This window comes from Oryzias latipes, chromosome 2 (genome assembly GCF_053564925.1).
Source record: "Oryzias latipes strain Hd-rR chromosome 2, Olatipes_Hd-rR_3.1".
In the NCBI taxonomy this organism is placed as follows: Eukaryota; Metazoa; Chordata; class Actinopteri; order Beloniformes; family Adrianichthyidae; genus Oryzias; species Oryzias latipes.
In genome coordinates this window covers 23,086,673-23,105,076 of record NC_136238.1, presented here as the reverse complement: position 1 = coordinate 23,105,076, position 18,404 = coordinate 23,086,673, and the positions used below count along the sequence as shown (strand labels likewise).

Genomic DNA, 18,404 nt, shown 5'->3' with positions numbered 1-18,404 from the left:
TATTTAAAAAATAGATTTTTATTGTTTTGGTTTTTATTTACCTTCTCGTTTCTTGTGTTTGTATTTTAACATGTTTAAGACTTTAAATCCAGTTTATTCATTTTAAACAGTTTTGTCTTAATAAAGATAAAGGCAAATATAATAATTAATGAATCGAGTCACAGATATTTTATTAAATTTCTCAGGAAGACAGAAACACTGGGAAGATTCTGACTGACGTGTGTAGATTTACTCCAGGCCAGCTGGTGGCGCTAAAGCACATTAAAGCTGTTAGCTAAATGAGGAAGAAGAACAGCACGAGGCGCTAGCAGCGTTAGCTTGTTAGCAGGCCAGCAGCGTTAGCTTATGTTGAGAGAGGACGGTGGTGTTTTGTTGGGAGGTTCGTGAGGTTTCTGGACAGAAAGGACGATACGTGGTTCGTGTGGGAACTCTCAGCATTTTCCAAAGTGTCGTAAATGAGTGAAGAAGTGTTGAACGGAAAGACAACGTGGATTGCTGTGATTGTGAGACTAGCAGATGATCGATCGGAGCTGCAGTGAAGAGGACGGCGGTGTTTGTGGGAGTTGGAGCTGAAGATCGGAGCAGGAACCATGTCTTCAGAACCTCAGGAAGGTTCTGTCAAAGAACAACTTTCTGCTGCTGAAGGAACCATCGTCCAGAACGAGGAGGAGCTCTGTCGTCAGCGCAGACTGCTGGATATCAGCTGGAACCCGCAGCTTCAGCTACACATTGCAGGTACGTTCACTGCATCCACCTGCAGACAAATAGATACATGAACGTCTTTGTTTTCCACGTCTGAGCTGCTCTGGATCCAAACTGTGCGGCTGGGTTATATCTCCAATGTTGCAGCTGTTTTAGTTTCACCGCTAATGTTAGTTTGTGGTAAGGCCTGTTCACACCGGGACGAATTTCGCCGGCGATTTTCGCCGACGTTTAACGCCTCGTGACTAAACAAAGGGCACCAATGTGAGTGTGCACACCGACGCGAAAAAACGCCACGCGTCAAAGCGTCAAAAAAAAACGCCTCGGGTTCGGGTTCGTTTTTATTTTTTATTTTTTTCTATTCGACCAATGAGAATGGCGCTTTTGCACACGTGTCTGGAGCTTCTGAAGTTACAGTAAAACACAACTTGGGGGCGCTCAAACACAAAACTGCCTTGCTGAGCACACATACCAGCAAAGAAGATAGACGCCAAGTAGCGTCAACACTGCCGCAAAGAAATAATGACGGACATTCTTAAATATCCCCTTACCAAGTACCAGTTGGAGCTACTGGTGCTTGAAATATTCATGTTTTCTTTGTATTATTCTGACAAGCGCATAAATACTTGCTCTCTTCTTCTGAGTGAAAAGCGACTTTAAGAATCGTAAAGTTGCGCAGCGCCACCTTGTGTACAGGAGTATTTCTGTTTACATTAAGCGTCATCTAATGTCAGGGAAGGAAATTGCATGTTCACTCGGCTCAGCGAAAATCGCCTCGGTGTGAACACAAAAAACGTGGCGAAAAACGCTGGCGAATAATGCCTGGCGAATATTCGTCCCGGTGTGTACGGGCCTGTAGACTGTAAACATTGGTTGCGCCAACACGCATCTTCTAAATGTTTTTAGTGCTGTATTATTATCTTAAATCAGGGGTGTCCAATGTTTTTTGTTAATACCTGCATATTTTGTCACAGAGTCTATTGTAAAATGAAGCTTTTTAAATTGTGTGCGTTAAAACAGGACTTTAACTCTTTATAAACTACAAAATCGTGGACTTTGCCAGTCAACCACACTAACGGCTACGTATGTAAAGATCTGCTGGCTTCAGCTGCTCAATAAACCCGTTCTGAACTGCCTGGTTGGAAGGAGGTTTCATTGTCTGAGTGAATGTTTCATTTTGATGTGCGCTTGTTTTATGTGGCACAGATCAGCATCACTGCTCCCACTGAGAGCAATGTTCTTCACATTATAGGTGAGTTAGAAATACACAGTAATCATGTGTCAATATGTCACCTCTTGTGTGCGGCCCAGACCTTTGCTCATTTTTCTGTATTTGGCCCTCACCAAAAAAACTTTGAAGGTATAAGTATGCGTGTGTAGGGCTGCAGCTATCGATCTTTTTGTAATCGATTAATCGAGTAATCGGATAAAACGATTTTGAACAACCAAAACAAATAATGCATAACAAAAATGATGTGGTTGTAAAATGAACAAGCATTTGATTTTAAAGATCCGCTCTGATGCAGATGTTACTTTTGGTGTTTTTAAGTTGGTCTTGAGAAGTGGCGGAGCTAGAACATTGTATGGGAGGGGGGGGGGGGGGGGGGGGGGCAGAAGACTTTGAAAGGGTGCCACAACAACAAAATGGAAGGCCATTAAAAATAAAATAATCAGAAAAACATATTTGATCATTATCATTGTTTATATTTCGTGTAAAAAATAATGCTTTTGTTATTTTTGCAATGCTTAAAGAAGCCTCGCGGTCCGCCGAAAGGCGAGCTACCGCCTGTCCCAGCCCCTGCCTCTCGGCGCCCCCTCGATGCTCTTAGCTGAGTGTCCCGCGGGGTCCGAAGCGTTTACTTTGAAAAAATTAGTGTTCAAAGCAGGCCCGGTCGCCTGAATACCGCAGCTAGGGGCTCTCGAAACCATCACCGAGGCGGCCCGCGCTGGTCGCCGCGGAGCGTCTTACGCCGCCCCTCGCTCGCTGCCGGCGGTACGCGCGGGTCCCGCGCCTAAGGCGTCGGGGTTCCGGCGGTCGCGCAGATGTCTTCTGTTCAGATGCTGAATCATGGAAGATGTGCTGTTGTGGTATGCCAGCTCTATTTTGCAGTAGAGACACTGCACCTTGTTCTCTTCTTTAATCTATTCTCCGCCATCGCGCCAACTAAATTCAAAAGGTCCGTGTGAATAAACAATCCGTGTGACACAATCAAATGCCTGCGCCGCGCGTCATAGGAATTTAACGAGGCGTCGAGGCAGTTTTTGCCTCGAGGAGTTTTTGTAATCGAGTAACTCTCGGAATCGTTTCAGCCCTGTGCGTGTGTGAACATTATCTGTATTGTGTACATGTTGACATTTGGACATTTTTGCAGCTAACAGGGGTGTTTATAACATTTGAGTGTGTGTGTGTGGACAGCCCCGCCGCTTTGAGATTTGTATTACTCTGAACCTCACCGTAATGATGAACATCCAGTAACTTGTTGTTTTATGCCGCTTTATGGTTCTACACCCCCCCCCCCCTCTCCTATTATCACCCTCCTACCCCCCCCCCCCCCTCTCTCTAACGTCCCTCTCTCTTCTTCCCTCCTTTCCTTTTCCGTCCGGTCCAACACCAGAGATATTCAAATATGATTCAAATGAATAAAGTTTGGCCTCGATTACAAAAGGGGTTTATTCAGACATACCTCTGGTTTGTCAGTGTGTCCACCCAGAATACACATATGAAATGCAGCTTGGCCAGAGTTACAGTTTGTCTCCATTGCTTTGGCTCATTTCTTGAAGCAGAAATTACATTCTAAAAACTTTAAGATAATTTGGCAGAACAGTCTTACAGTTTAGCACAACACAATAGCTCACTTGCAAAATCTAATATATCTCCCAAAACTGTTCACTCATTCTTCAAAACTAAAATTCCTTTCCCATGTAAAGAGTCAGTGCCACCAAAATGGCAAAGATCCTTCTCAATTGCTTTGGCTCATTTCTTAAAGCAGACCAGACGTTCTCAGCACTCTTGGTGCTTTTGCCAAAATAATATGGATGGTTCGGCAGAACGCCATGGTTCACCTGCAAAAGCTCATATCTCTCCCGAAACAATTCACTCGTGTGTCAAAACTAAATTGTCTTCTCATTTAAACAGTCAGTGCCCCCAAAATACTTTGTCCCTTTGGCATTGTGTAGGCACTGCAGGTGAAAATGATTACTAGATGTTTTGTCACTACAGCAGAGGACCATTGAAGTATCCCTCATGTCCACCTTTCAGTCTTAGCTCAGTCCTGTATTGACAATTGTCACTGTACTGTTTTTGTATAGCTAACAGAATAGAATTTTGTATAAAACTGAAAAAAAGTAAAAGGATTTTAGGGTAAGAGTAGCCTCTTAGGTTTACAGTAACACTACACATTGCACTCATACTGCCAAGGAAATTCTAACCATTATCATTCACACGCATAAAGTAACTTTCATACATAGGAATAAAAAGAAAATGTTTACAGCATAATATTCTTTATAATTTAAACACAAACAAAAAACAATGAAAATAATATGCAGCCTACAGTGCTGTATATGATGCTTGAGTTTCACAACTAATAGTTCTTCACTGGTCGCTGTCCTCACCCTCCCTCTCCTGGCCATCGTCCTCACCCTGCTGGTCATCCTCACTCTTCTGTCTGGCCACAGATTCTCTTCCACATCACAGCATATATTCTCCTTTGCGATGCAACGAGGGAAAAACGGCGTGCATGTGGCAACCATCCCGTACACTGATCTCCTGTAACATCCTCACTTGCAGCATCCATTGCTCGAAGCAGGGACCTCTGATCTTGAGCCCGATGCTCATACACTCTCCACCTCCAAGTGGAGAAAAACTCTTCAATAGGATTGAGGAAAGGAGAGTAAGGTGGTAGGAACACTGTGACCATCCTTGGATGAGTAGTGAACCAGGCCCTGATGAGCGGGACCATGGTGGAAATTCACATTGTCCCATACAATAACATATAGTGTTAGGTGAGGCCCTAAGAGACCTCTCATTTTCAGGGATCAAATCAAACTGAAGGCCGTCCAAGAAGATGAGGAGCTTCTGTGTTTTGTATGGTCCAAGACTGTGGATGTGAGTGGCCACACCATTCTCAGATATGGCACCACACAGTTATATTGACCCCTCGCTGGCCTGGGACATCTTCCTTCGTTAGTCAAGTTCTAGTTTCACCTGACTGTCAATTGCTGTAATAAATGTATCAAATGTTCCAAGGGATTCATATATGGTATTCATGGTATTATGTTCTTGACTAATTTTGACAATTGATCAGACTATTGTGCATGTGATGACTTACACAATGAAATGATGCTGACTCATTTTGGAGCGAACAACCATTAGACTGAGAATCAACAATCAGTTTAGATCAACAAGATCTATTCACTTGGAATCTGTGCTAAATGAAGGCTAACTGAACTTAATCATTTGAAATATGCACTGAGACATTGAGACATGTACTAAGACATTTGCAATTTGATGAAACTAATGAGAAATGCCATTCTGTTGTGAACAATTGCCAAATGGTTTGGAGGTTTGTCCATGTTGTTTTGAGAATGTAATTTCTGTTTCAAGAAATGAGCCAAACCAATGGAGAAAAACTGTAACACCGATTACCCTGGAGGTCAGATACCCCCTCCACGCACACAGGCACCTCCCTCTCATCTCATACACACACACACACACACACACACACACACACACACACGAACACACACGAACACACATACCCACATTCATATCTCACTCTTTTCTCAACCTCTCTCAGACACACAAAACTACTCAGTGATGGGCAGTGAGGTTGATGGCTGGTGAGAGACTGACTCCTCTTAAGTCAGATATACGATTGTAAAAACTGAAAATGTCACCATTTATCCAACAGTATTTAACTGGTAATTCTTTCAACTTTTTTATTTATTTATTTCAAAAGTAATGATTTACTTTTTGCATGAACAACTGATAATTGACGGAATATTAAAATATTCACACAAGCGTGCTCAGTCAGGTGTGTTTTCCAAACTACATCTCAGAATTTCTTACCTTGCTGGGGTGATGGGATGATTATCTCAGTGGGATTTCTGGCATTTCTTGTTTCTAGTACTCCTCTGCAGATCAGGTTAATATTCAGTTGTAGCCCATCTAATCAGATACTTTATATGAGTGTCAGTCAGAACGGACCGATGCCTTGATTTCACGTGTTTCAAGGTGATAAACAGAGACTGGCAGACATGTATTGAGGAGAACGTGAGGAGCAGCTCCTTTACACACTGGTTTTTTTCTGTTCTCCAAAACGTAACAGGGCCTTCTTTCGAAGAGATTTCAGCTCAATCATCTCCGGTTCACTCGCTGCCTCATCAGTGACAAGTGGGGATCTCAGGCAGTCAGTCTCTGCATTAAAAGGGTTGATGACAAAAGTACGGTGGCCCAGAAGGGTCACAACACAACACATTAACTTTACACACAACACATTAACTTTACACACAACACATTAACTTTACACACAACACATTAACTTTACACACAACACATTAACTCGCAACACAACACATTAACTCGCAACACAACACATTAACTCGCAACACAACACATTAACTCGCAACACAACACATTAACTCGCAACACAACACATTAACTCGCAACACAACACATTAACTCGCAACACAACACATTAACTCACAACACAACACATTAACTCACAACACAACACATTAACTCACAACGGAAGTAAAGCTGCAGGGGAAGTGCTTTTATTCTGAAATTTCCACCGGAAGTTAAGCTGAAAAGGAAGTGCTTTTATTCTGAAATTTTCACCGGAAGTTAAGCTAAAATGGACGTGGTTTTATTCTGACACTTTCACCGGAAGTAAAGCTGCAATGGAAGTGCTTTTATTAGGAAATTTCCACCGGCCCTAGCAGCTAACTGCCTAGCAGAAAGTAACTTCACAGTCAGCCTCGGAGGGAGCACGTTTCATCCAAGAGAGAAGCTAGCAGCGGTGAGGATTGTTAAACTCTTCAGAAGTAAGTAAAACAATCATTTATTATTACGATAATGTATTAACTACTGATATGGGCTATTAGAAATGTTTTTAACTGTGAGTTGTTCTTAAAGAGATTTTGCACATTCGAGGTTTGTAGTCTTATCACCGTGGACCCCGCGATGGCTGCCGCAGCCTGAGACTCTACGCAGTTACATGTGCATATCTTTGATCAGATCAAAGGGAAAAATAACCTTATCAGATAACAAACGTGTACACACGGCACACTTTCGGTCTAAATAAATCATTTTGATACGCGCTGAACTTTCTAAAATACCGTAAACGACCTCTAAGAAATTCAGTTCCATCATGAATGTAATTAAACAAAGAAAGCTACGGCAAAGAGCGAGATAGTCTTCTAAATGTGGTTTGATTATTGTTATGAATATTATTAAGGTCCTTTTTGCTCATACATTTCTTAATCTATCGATGCGACCAGTGCTTTATTCTTGGGAGAAGGAAACGTGCCAACAACATAGCCGTGGTTGCCGTCAATGATGCGGTCAAGTGTGCGTGTGTGTGTGGGTGGGTGGGTGGGTGTGTGTGTGTGTGGTGGTGGTGGGGGGGGTGCGTGCGTGCGCGCGTGTTCTCAAGTTTCCTTAGTGAAATCCAAAAATTGCAACCAAAATATAATCACCTATTCTGCTCCGTTTCTGTTTTTATCAGATAATGTTTTGTCCATATTGTGGGATAAACCTTGAGAGGGTGCTCTCCTACTGCGGCTCTTGTGGCAGAAATATCCAGTGTTTAACAAGTCTTCAATCCGAAGGTATACTTAAGTAATTATATAAAGTATTGTATTTTTTTGTGTTGTGTTCTAAATTTTTCTTTAATAAAAAGTATTAGGACAACCAAAACATTTACTTTTTAACATAATACAATCCTGAACAATAAAACCTCACACACATATACATATATACATACATATATATTTAAATGGAGGCATCCTCAAAATATAGTGTAACATTTTTATGGTTAAGAACAAGTGAGGGGTATCCTAAAACATATTAATCAAAATAATTGTGAAATTTTCAGTTTTGTACTTCATTAGTCATTGCTTAAATAACCATATGTGTAAATAATGTATGTACTTTTTTCTAACAACTTTTATTTTTTAATCCAGCAGGTCCTGAAGAAACTACCATGGATGAACTCATCTACAAATATTTCACAGATGGTCATACCTCTGATATAATAGTGGATTTACTAGCAACCAAACACAACATTTCAACTAGCCTCAGCACAGTAAAAAGAAGATTAAGACCTTATCTTATCTGCCATTGAAATGTCCGGTTATCTGCTATGGACACGGAAGAGCTTTTTGAACCCCAGCTCAGTCCTCTCGGCAGCAACATGCGCATTCTGGAGAACACAGCAAGAGGTTTCTGGGCAGACTACCTTTTGGACTGTGAAGGTTAGTTAATATTAAATTTCAAATAATCCCAATTGTCTTTTTTTTTTTAAAAAAAACACATTTTACAATAAATTTGTTTATGTTTACTACTTTTAGAAGATGACAGCTCTGTGACCCTGGAGGAAATCTTAATGTTTGCCACAGGTGTGCCATGCATCCCTCCTGCTGGCATGGATCCTAAGCCACACCTTGAATTTATTGGCAGTTCAATGTTTCCCATGGCGAATACATGTGCCAACACTTTGAAGCTGCCTCTCTTGAATGACTATGACACGTTTAAAACAAATATGAACTTTGGGATTAAGAATTCCCCTGGATTTGGATGTTTTTAAACAGTCTGAAAAAGTCTAAAAAAAATAGCAAAGCAAACGAAAGAAGAAAGACAAGAGTGGTTTTGTTCAGGATGGGGAAATTTATTTTGCTTTTTCAAAGATTTAAAGTATTAAACAAGTGTTTTTTGTTCTGTATTTTTTTATTCCTATTTAAAAATGTTCCAGTGTTTCTGTGTGCCAATGGGTAATAGATGAAAATAAAATGTTTTGACCGTCCACTGTGTTTGTTTTTTACACAAGTGATGATTATAGTTCAGCCATGCCTTTTAGGGTGATGTAGTAATCTACAGCTGACTTCCACTCAATCGGTGGTGTCAGACCACTTTGCCGCTGCAGTTCTTCTAGGTCTTGTAGGTCATCCTCAGCTGAGCTTGCTGGTCCTGGCACTTGTCTTTCAAGCTGGCTCAATGTTTGTGGGGATACCGTGAATCCACAGTTCATCCCACTGAATCTAAAAAAAACATCCAAGAAATGCCCAAATTAATCAAGTGTCAGCAGTCAAAGCTCTGTCTCTGGTCACCAGCGGGAGCAGTCTCCAGAGTACTAAAGGCTGAATGCGCTGTGATTGCATATCACAGCGCTCACCTCCCAAATGCTGCACACCTGACTCTTGTTCACTTAATCAAACAAAGCATGCTTAAAGCACTGCATTGTAATAGAATACAACTGTGGTTATTACAAACATGGTTTGCAATACGGACCTGTGTGGTAAGTAGTACATCACATCTGGTTTTCCAGAAGGGCACTTAGACAGTCGAACAGGACGGATGATGTGAGTGTTCCATTGGTGCTTGTATTCATCCAGGTCTTTCTGTAGCACACCCAGAAAGCAGTGTCGGAGCAACCTTGTGTGTTCCTGACTCCCACTGAACAGATGGCTCTCCCTCAAATCTCCAAACAGATCCATCCAAAATTGTGTCCTGTTGATATAAATCGGAGCATTTTTTTTCCAGCTATGCAGTTCTGCTATCTTAAATTTTAATCAACAAAAATCCCAATAAGATGACACAATGTATACATAGTAACTTCCACATGTTAAATTCTCAATATATGAGTTTTGATGTGTTTAAAATATTTTTTATTGGGTACAAAAATAGTCTTAAGTTTGGAAGTAAACTTAATTAGCAAATCCAAATTGAGCATTACCTTCATCCCTATTATCCCTTACAGTAAAAATGCCAGGTATAACACAATTATCACACTATGTACACCCATGGCCATAATTTAGAATGAGAGAAATGTTATGTGTTCACAAAGTCTGCTGCTTCAGGGTTTTTAGGTGTTTTGTTAGATGATAGGTATCTGACAAAACTCCTAAAACCCCCGAAGCAGCAGACTTTGTGAACACATAACAGTTCTCTCATTCTCAAAACTTTTGGGCATGGGTGTAGTATAAATGATGACTTAATTAAACAAGACAAAAACCTTTGTCGACGAAAGTATGACCACCAGCTTTCAATTCGCTGGTTTGATGTCGAAGTGCCATACATATGACTTCTGCTTCCAGCGAAGTCATCTGTTTGCTCTGATCTTAAGGAACAATGAAGAGCTGCCATCAGTCCGTTTTCTGTCCCACAGTCTGTGCGGAGGCGCGCTGGGAAAACTCCAAATTCAGCTACACATTTGATATAATTATGAGCAATAACACTAGGATCATTGTTTGACTTTCCACACGTGAGCCACATAATTTTTCGAGAGAAGCCATCAATACAGCCACTTATGGCGATTCCAAATGGTTTCAGTTTGTCATAGCCATCGACATGCCAGACTTCGTTTGGTCCCATTGAATGGTATGCTCTTCTTGCAAATCTTCTCCTAGATCTAGCCTCTATTCCAGATGGGTCAAGTTCTCTCATAAGCTTCATCACATCACTTCTTCTTACTGTAAATGAGTACTTTTGTTTGAAAATCTGCCACATTGCTCGGTAACCTAAAAGCTTCCCAGGTCCCTGAAGCTCCTCTGAAATAGCTGCCTGAACCGCAATAATTGGAGTATAGTTAGTCCTCTTGGTTAAGTCTGCTTCTCTTAATCTTCTTTTTACTGTGCTGAGGCTAGTTGAAATGTTGTGTTTGGTTGCTAGTAAATCCACTATTATATCAGAGGTATGACCATCTGTGAAATATTTGTAGATGAGTTCATCCATGGTAGTTTCTTCAGGACCTGCTGGATTAAAAAATAAAAGTTGTTAGAAAAAAGTACATACATTATTTACACATATGGTTATTTAAGCAATGACTAATGAAGTACAAAACTGAAAATTTCACAATTATTTTGATTAATATGTTTTAGGATACCCCTCACTTGTTCTTAACCATAAAAATGTTACACTATATTTTGAGGATGCCTCCATTTAAATATATATGTATGTATATATGTATATGTGTGTGAGGTTTTATTGTTCAGGATTGTATTATGTTAAAAAGTAAATGTTTTGGTTGTCCTAATACTTTTTATTAAAGAAAAATTTAGAACACAACACAAAAAAATACAATACTTTATATAATTACTTAAGTATACCTTCGGATTGAAGACTTGTTAAACACTGGATATTTCTGCCACAAGAGCCGCAGTAGGAGAGCACCCTCTCAAGGTTTATCCCACAATATGGACAAAACATTATCTGATAAAAACAGAAACGGAGCAGAATAGGTGATTATATTTTGGTTGCAATTTTTGGATTTCACTAAGGAAACTTGAGAACACGCGCGCACGCACGCACCCCCCCCCCCACCACCACACACACACACCCACCCACACACACACGCACACTTGACCGCATCATTGACGGCAACCACGGCTATGTTGTTGGCACGTTTCCTTCTCCCAAGAATAAAGCACTGGTCGCATCGATAGATTAAGAAATGTATGAGCAAAAAGGACCTTAATAATATTCATAACAATAATCAAACCACATTTAGAAGACTATCTCGCTCTTTGCCGTAGCTTTCTTTGTTTAATTACATTCGTGATGGAACTGAATTTCTTAGAGGTCGTTTACGGTATTTTAGAAAGTTCAGCGCGTATCAAAATGATTTATTTAGACCGAAAGTGTGCCGTGTGTACACGTTTGTTATCTGATAAGGTTATTTTTCCCTTTGATCTGATCAAAGATATGCACATGTAACTGCGTAGAGTCTCAGGCTGCGGCAGCCATCGCGGGGTCCACGGTGATAAGACTACAAACCTCGAATGTGCAAAATCTCTTTAAGAACAACTCACAGTTAAAAACATTTCTAATAGCCCATATCAGTAGTTAATACATTATCGTAATAATAAATGATTGTTTTACTTACTTCTGAAGAGTTTAACAATCCTCACCGCTGCTAGCTTCTCTCTTGGATGAAACGTGCTCCCTCCGAGGCTGACTGTGAAGTTACTTTCTGCTAGGCAGTTAGCTGCTAGGGCCGGTGGAAATTTCCTAATAAAAGCACTTCCATTGCAGCTTTACTTCCGGTGAAAGTGTCAGAATAAAACCACGTCCATTTTAGCTTAACTTCCGGTGAAAATTTCAGAATAAAAGCACTTCCTTTTCAGCTTAACTTCCGGTGGAAATTTCAGAATAAAAGCACTTCCCCTGCAGCTTTACTTCCGTTGTGAGTTAATGTGTTGTGTTGTGAGTTAATGTGTTGTGTTGCGAGTTAATGTGTTGTGTTGCGAGTTAATGTGTTGTGTTGCGAGTTAATGTGTTGTGTTGCGAGTTAATGTGTTGTGTTGCGAGTTAATGTGTTGTGTTGCGAGTTAATGTGTTGTGTTGCGAGTTAATGTGTTGTGTTGCGAGTTAATGTGTTGTGTTGCGAGTTAATGTGTTGTGTGTAAAGTTAATGTGTTGTGTGTACATTTAATGTGTTGTGTGTAAAGTTAATGTGTTGTGTGTAAAGTTAATGTGTTGTGTGTAAAGTTAATGTGTTGTGTTGTGACCCTTCTGGGCCACCGTACAAAAGTGATCTGCGGTCGTTTCTGCTGTGCGTACTCAAACCGCAAAAGTAAAGTTTCCGTCCAGCATTTAATCATTTGGATTGCAGCCGTCTGCTGTGAGCTCCGCAAAGAAGGAAAGTGGAATTATTGCTGTTTTGAATGTACACTTTGAAAAGCTTCAACTTGTTAATAAAGGAGACCATTTGTTTTCAGATCAGGAAGAGTTTTTAATTTTCCCTGGGATATGTTTGCGGTCTGCACTAACATGAAATGTTTACTTATTTTTTTCTGGCATTGGGCATAACCCGCGCAAATGATTGGTGTTCACTTGTATGTCGAGAGAAGCATCAAAACACACACACTGCCAAATTACTTTTATTTTTTTTTTTTTATACCCTCTGATGGATTTGAGTGTGGTTTAAAGGGGGAATAAACTATGAAATGAGGCACAGTATATAGATAGGATTGTGGCGACCTGGGGGTTAGCCCTGCCTTCAGCCCCTAAGACTCATGGGAAGTGGGGAATCGTGGGTGTAAAGTTGCTCACCATGAGTGAGGGGGCTGTGAGCAGAAGTGACATCCATGCTGTTTGGCTGGAGATTATGCAATTAGTCTCTGTGTTTGCTGTTCCCTCTCTGAGATTTTCAGGAGTCGTGCACTGTATGGGGCATGGACAGCTCTCCAATGCAGCCAGTTAATCAGCAGTTCTTGTTTTCCCGCTACAGTGAAGTACATGCTGGGTTGTTTCAATATGATGAGACGCAAAGAGCCGCATGCTTATTTGACCGAGAGCCATGTGTTCGCCACCCCCGGTTTAGAGTTTCTTTGATTCGAATGACATCTAAGTAGATGCAGTTTAAAAAAATAAACATTTTAAATGTTTTTTTTTTCTAACTGCAATGTCTTTTATATTTATTGCTGTTTGAAAAGAATGTAAATTCCTTTTAAAGTATAAGAGGGTTTCTGTGTTTGTGTCCCTGCAGTTCTCCCCCAGCACTATGTGACAGAAGAGGATTTCTACAACGAGCAAAGGAATTTCAGTGTGCAACTGGAGGAACCAGAACCTCCACAGATTAAAGAGGTGCAGGAGGAACCAGAAACTCCAAAGATCAAAGAGGAGCAGGAGCAACCAGAACCACCACAGATCAAAGAGAAGCAGGAGCAACCAGAACCACCACAGATCAAAGAGAAGCAGGAGGAACCAGAACCTCCACAGATCAAAGAGGAGCAGGAGGAACCAAAACCACCGCAGATCAAAGAGGAGCAGGAGGAACCAGAACCTCCTCAGATCAAAGAGGAACAGGAGGAACCAGAACCCTTACAGATTAAAGAGGCCAAAGATGAGCTCTACATCCGTCAGGATGAAGATCAGCTTGATCTGAAGCAGGAGACTGATACCTTGATGGAGATTCCTACTTATGAGAAAGATGAGAGCAGTGAAGCAGATCTAAACAATCAGCAGAGCTTTAATGTAACTGATAGTCAGGATGAAGAAGGAAACCAAGATGAAGAGACAGACCCACAGAACAAAGATCAGAGGAAGAGGAGAGACAGAAGTCATGTCCAAAGTGTGGACAGCTCTCACATGTCAGAAGGTCAGTGTGACTCTGAAGTACGGATAAGCTTCAAGAAGGGGATTTTGGTTAAGAAACGCAAACAATCTTCACGCAAAAAGAGACTTTGTTCTTCAAAGTCTGGTGAAAGCTCAGGAATTGTTAGTAATGTCTTAACCTCCACAGAAAATGAGTCTGATGACAGACTTTATGACTGTACAGAAAGTGCTAAAAATTCTGGTTACTGGTCTAAGTTTAGAACGGACATAAGAACCCACTCAGGAGAGAAGCCTTTTTTATGTGAAGAATGTGACAAAAGTTTTAGTTATTCATCTTATTTCAAAAGACACATGAGAACTCATACAGGAGAGAAGCCTTTTTCGTGTAAAGAATGTTCAAAACGCTTTTGTCGTTCATTTGATCTCAAGAGACACATGCGAACACATACAGGAGAGAAGCCTTTTTCTTGTAAAGAATGTGATAAAAGTTTTAGTCATTTATATAATCTCAAATCACACATGAGCACTCATACAGAAGAGAACGCTTTTTCTTGTAAAGAATGTGATAAGAGTTTTAGTTATTTATCTTATCTGAAAAGACACATGGGAACACATACAGGAGAGAAGCCTTTTTCGTGTAAAGAATGTTCAAAACGCTTTTGTCGTTCATTTGGTCTCACGAGACACATGAGAACTCATGCAGGAGAGACGGCTTTTACATGTAAAGAATGTGGAAAGAGTTGTAGTGATTTGACTTGTCTTAAAGGGCACACGAGAACTCATACAGGAGAGAAGCCTTTTTCGTGTAAAGAATGTACAAAAAGCTTTAAACTTTTGGGTTGTCTTAAAAGGCACACGAGAACTCATACAGGAGAGAAGCCTTTTTCGTGCAAAGAATGTAGAAAGAGTTTTGGTGATTTATCTGGTCTTAAAAGGCACATAAAAACTCATGTAGGAGAAATGCCTTTTTCTTGTAAAGAATGTACAAAAGGCTTTAAGCGTTTGTCTAGTCTCAAAAGACACACGGAAACTCATACAGAAGTGAAGCCATTTCTAGACAAAAATTGTAATGAAGAGTTATGTGAAAAAAGTGAAAACAAGTTTTTCAATTGTTATTGATCATGCAGTATTTAGCCTGTGTCGTATTTAAGACATTTTCTTCAGTACAGCAGGAGTTCATCAGAAATGCTCATGAGTTGTGGGCAGGACTGTTTTCAAAGAAATTAGATTAAAATTTACAAAATACAACATTCCTATGTTCACACGCCCTTGTGCTAGCTCGTAGCACTCAACAAGTCAAGCTAAAAAAACTGTGGGCAATATCAGAACTATACAGTTTAGAGCCGAATAGCAGATCAGACGAGGAAAACAAGGAGGTTAATGGATCTATATGGATACATTGGAATTGGAGCGGTCAAGGGAGACTTTGGGCCTCCCAGGTAAGTTGCTGTGTCACAAACCTGAGCTTTTTCAAAACTGTTGTGAGGAGGAAGATGAGACACCAGACCCAACAATGAAGATTCTTTAAAAGTAGCCTGAGATTTCATTATATGAACACAAAGCCACAGAATGATGGCCCCCATACCACATTGATGCAGTCATTCAATTAAAAGAAGCCACAAGGGATTATTAGATGCATAGAAGTTACGTTCTCTAAAGTCTGATATAAGTGCTGAAAACATCCTTTTATTTTTCTGATATTCTAATTTTGTAAGCCACTATTGCTTAAGGCCCGTACACACCGGGACGAATATTCGCCAGGCGTTATTCGCCAGTGTTTTTCGCCACGTTTTTTGTGTTCACACCCAGGCAATTTTCGCTGACGATGAGCCGAGTGAACATGCAATTTCATTCCCTGACATTAGATGGCGCTTAATGTAAACAGAAATACTCCTGTACACAAGGTGGCGCTGCGCAACTTTACGCTTCTTAAAGTCGCTTTTCACTCAGAGGAAGAGAGCAAGTATTTATGCGCTTGTCAGAATAATACAAAGAAAACATGAATATTTCAAGCACCAGTAGCTCCAACTGGTGCTTGGTTCGGGGATATTTTATAATGTCCGTCATTATTTCTTCGTGGCAGTGTAGACGCTACTCTGCGTCTATCTTCTTCGCTGGTATGTGTGTTCAGCGAGACAGTTTTGTGTTTGAGCGCCCCCAAGTTGTGTTTTACTGTAACTTCAGAAGCTCCAGACACGTGTGCAAAAGCGCCATTCTCATTGGTCGAATAGATTTCGACGCGACGCGTCGAAAAAAAAAAAACGAACCCGAGGCGGTTTTTTTTTTCGCGTTGGTGTGCACACTCTCATTGGTGCCCTTTGTTTAGTCACGAGGCGTTAAACGTCGGCGAACATCGCCGGCGAAATTCGTCCCGGTGTGTACGGGCCTTTAGGGTTTCATCAATATAATGCTATGATTACGTTGATTAAAAATGTATTGTGTAGTGATTCTATACATTATGAGTTTCACTTTTTTATTGATTGACAAAAATAGTTAAGTTGTTGATGAAATTCATTCTTTTAGATTTACCTGTAAAATAGAAATGTGTTGTTTTCATTTATGAGGATAAGATTTGGTTTTTAATGAAATATTAATATTGTTAAATTTTTGTTGATTGATTTTTATTAGATTTTTGTACTTTTATTATCTTGTTTAAAGTTGTTAAGGTTAACCATTGTTGTTGTAGTTTATGCTGAGACAGTGTTGTCTAAGTCTGTGTGTTACCATGACATCACTAGAATTATTTTTACACGTCTCCAATTCTAACACTTTATATGTAATTCATGAACATTTCAATATTTTTTTTAAAATAAAATGATTACAGTTTATATTTTGTTTTGTCATATTAACAAAAAACACTTTTGTGAAGAAAATGTTTTTCCTCAGAAATGTGTGAAGGAAGATTCGGATAAAGAACCAGACTGGTGTTTCTGTCCGGTGATCTTGAGGTGCATGTTTTCTAGTAGACATTAGAACTATTAATCTGATATGAGCCCGTTATGTGTCTTACTTTGATATTTTTAGTGTCAATTGCTCAAAAACAAAGACTTTCTTTTATACAAAATATATCTATTATTCCATGATGGTGAATTGTGTGTTTGAATAATAAAGACCAAAAGAGAAAAACTTGTTTGTGATACTCTGATAATTTCACAGGTAGTTTATCAACATCACAGTCACAACGTACAATAAAATCAATTCCTCTTATTTTTTGAAAAAACAGCCCTGGAAACAGTAAACCAGAGAGAATTTTAATTTAAAATAAATGATTTTAACCATCTAAGTTTAAGAACCCCATTCTACAGCATTTAAACCTCCTTCCTCAATCGTTTTTATTGCATCAGCTCTTCTAATATATTGACATTTATTAGATGAAATTAAAATTAATGGTGTTAATCTGTTTGGACATTTTATCAGAAATCTCCAGTGTAAGGGCCAGTATATGAGTCTGGACAAGCTTTCTGTCTGACTTTCTGTTTTTGATAAGAGAACACAGTTAAATCCCTCTGTAGCCAAGAGTTAAGATTTTTTTTAACTTTATCTACATTTTTACTCACATTTTCTCTCACTCCCATTTCTCTGTCTATTTGAAATTACATTATCCAAATATTTGACTTTGAGTTTTTACCGAATTGTTAGAGAGAGATTTTGGAGGTTGGTCATGGAGGGCAAATAATTCACATTTATCAATGTTTAATTTCAAACCGGATGCTTTAAAGAATTTATCGATCAAATCTAAAACTTTTGGAAGTTGGTTTTCATTTTGTAGAAATAAAGTTGTATCATCAGCAAATTCGCTTATTATTAAATGTCTTTCTAAAATGTTTATGCTTTCTATTATATTATTATTTTTAATCATGATTGCTAGCAGTTCAGCAACCAGAATGAACCGTAAGGGAGACCTGTTGCCCTGCCTGATACCTCTATTCACGTTAAATCTGGGGCAGGTACCATGTTCCAAAACTACATTACCATTAATGTATGAATTTGTAATGAATTTTGGGATCAATAAAGAATATCTTTATCTTTATGTCTTTATACAACATATTTATCAAGTTAATCAGTTTGGGGCCAAATCCAAAGAGTTTTAAAGTATTTATAATGAATGGGTGCTCAACCGAATCAAATACAAAATCTAAAAAAAGGATAAATCCACTAATTGATAATTCCTGACTATGCTGAACTAAATCCAAAACTAACCTTATGTTGGTGTGAATAGATACTTCCTAAAAAAACAGATTGAGTCTCATCAATAATTTTTGACAGACCCTTTTTTAATCCAGCTGCAATGCATCCAGAAAGTATTTTGTAATCTGTGTTACGGAGTGTGATCGGCCGCACATTATGTAAACATATTTTATCCTTATTGTGTTTAGGAATAAAAGTTTTAAGGCCCCGTTTCATGGTGGGCATAAGTTGCTGACCT

At 39.5% G+C, this 18,404-nt stretch overlaps 1 protein-coding gene and 2 long non-coding RNA genes across 4 annotated transcripts; 2 read left to right on the top strand and 1 right to left on the bottom strand.

Moving 5' to 3' along the window:
• Nucleotides 1-255: 255 nt before the first annotated feature.
• Nucleotides 256-17,104, top strand: LOC105355267 (uncharacterized). The gene is made up of 2 exons (XM_078936565.1): nt 256-735; nt 13,410-17,104. Exons 1-2 carry the CDS (start codon nt 591-593, stop codon nt 15,095-15,097), a joined length of 1,833 nt encoding a protein of 610 aa, XP_078792691.1. The 5' UTR covers nt 256-590; the 3' UTR covers nt 15,098-17,104.
• On the top strand, nt 6,280-8,726 carry LOC111948753 (uncharacterized). Its single transcript, XR_002874733.2, has 4 exons — nt 6,280-6,747; nt 7,431-7,533; nt 7,888-8,178; nt 8,275-8,726. It is a non-coding gene; the product is annotated as an uncharacterized LOC111948753 (long non-coding RNA).
• Nucleotides 7,565-12,411, bottom strand: LOC111948671 (uncharacterized). 2 transcript variants are annotated; one of them, XR_013651852.1, is made up of 5 exons: nt 11,805-12,411; nt 11,029-11,131; nt 9,936-10,671; nt 9,212-9,430; nt 7,565-8,961 (listed from the first exon to the last, which is right to left on the bottom strand). It is a non-coding gene; the product is annotated as an uncharacterized LOC111948671 (long non-coding RNA). The 2 variants fall into 2 exon arrangements; XR_013651849.1 differs by having other exon boundaries at nt 9,936-10,674; nt 11,805-12,408.
• Nucleotides 17,105-18,404: the final 1,300 nt, after the last annotated feature.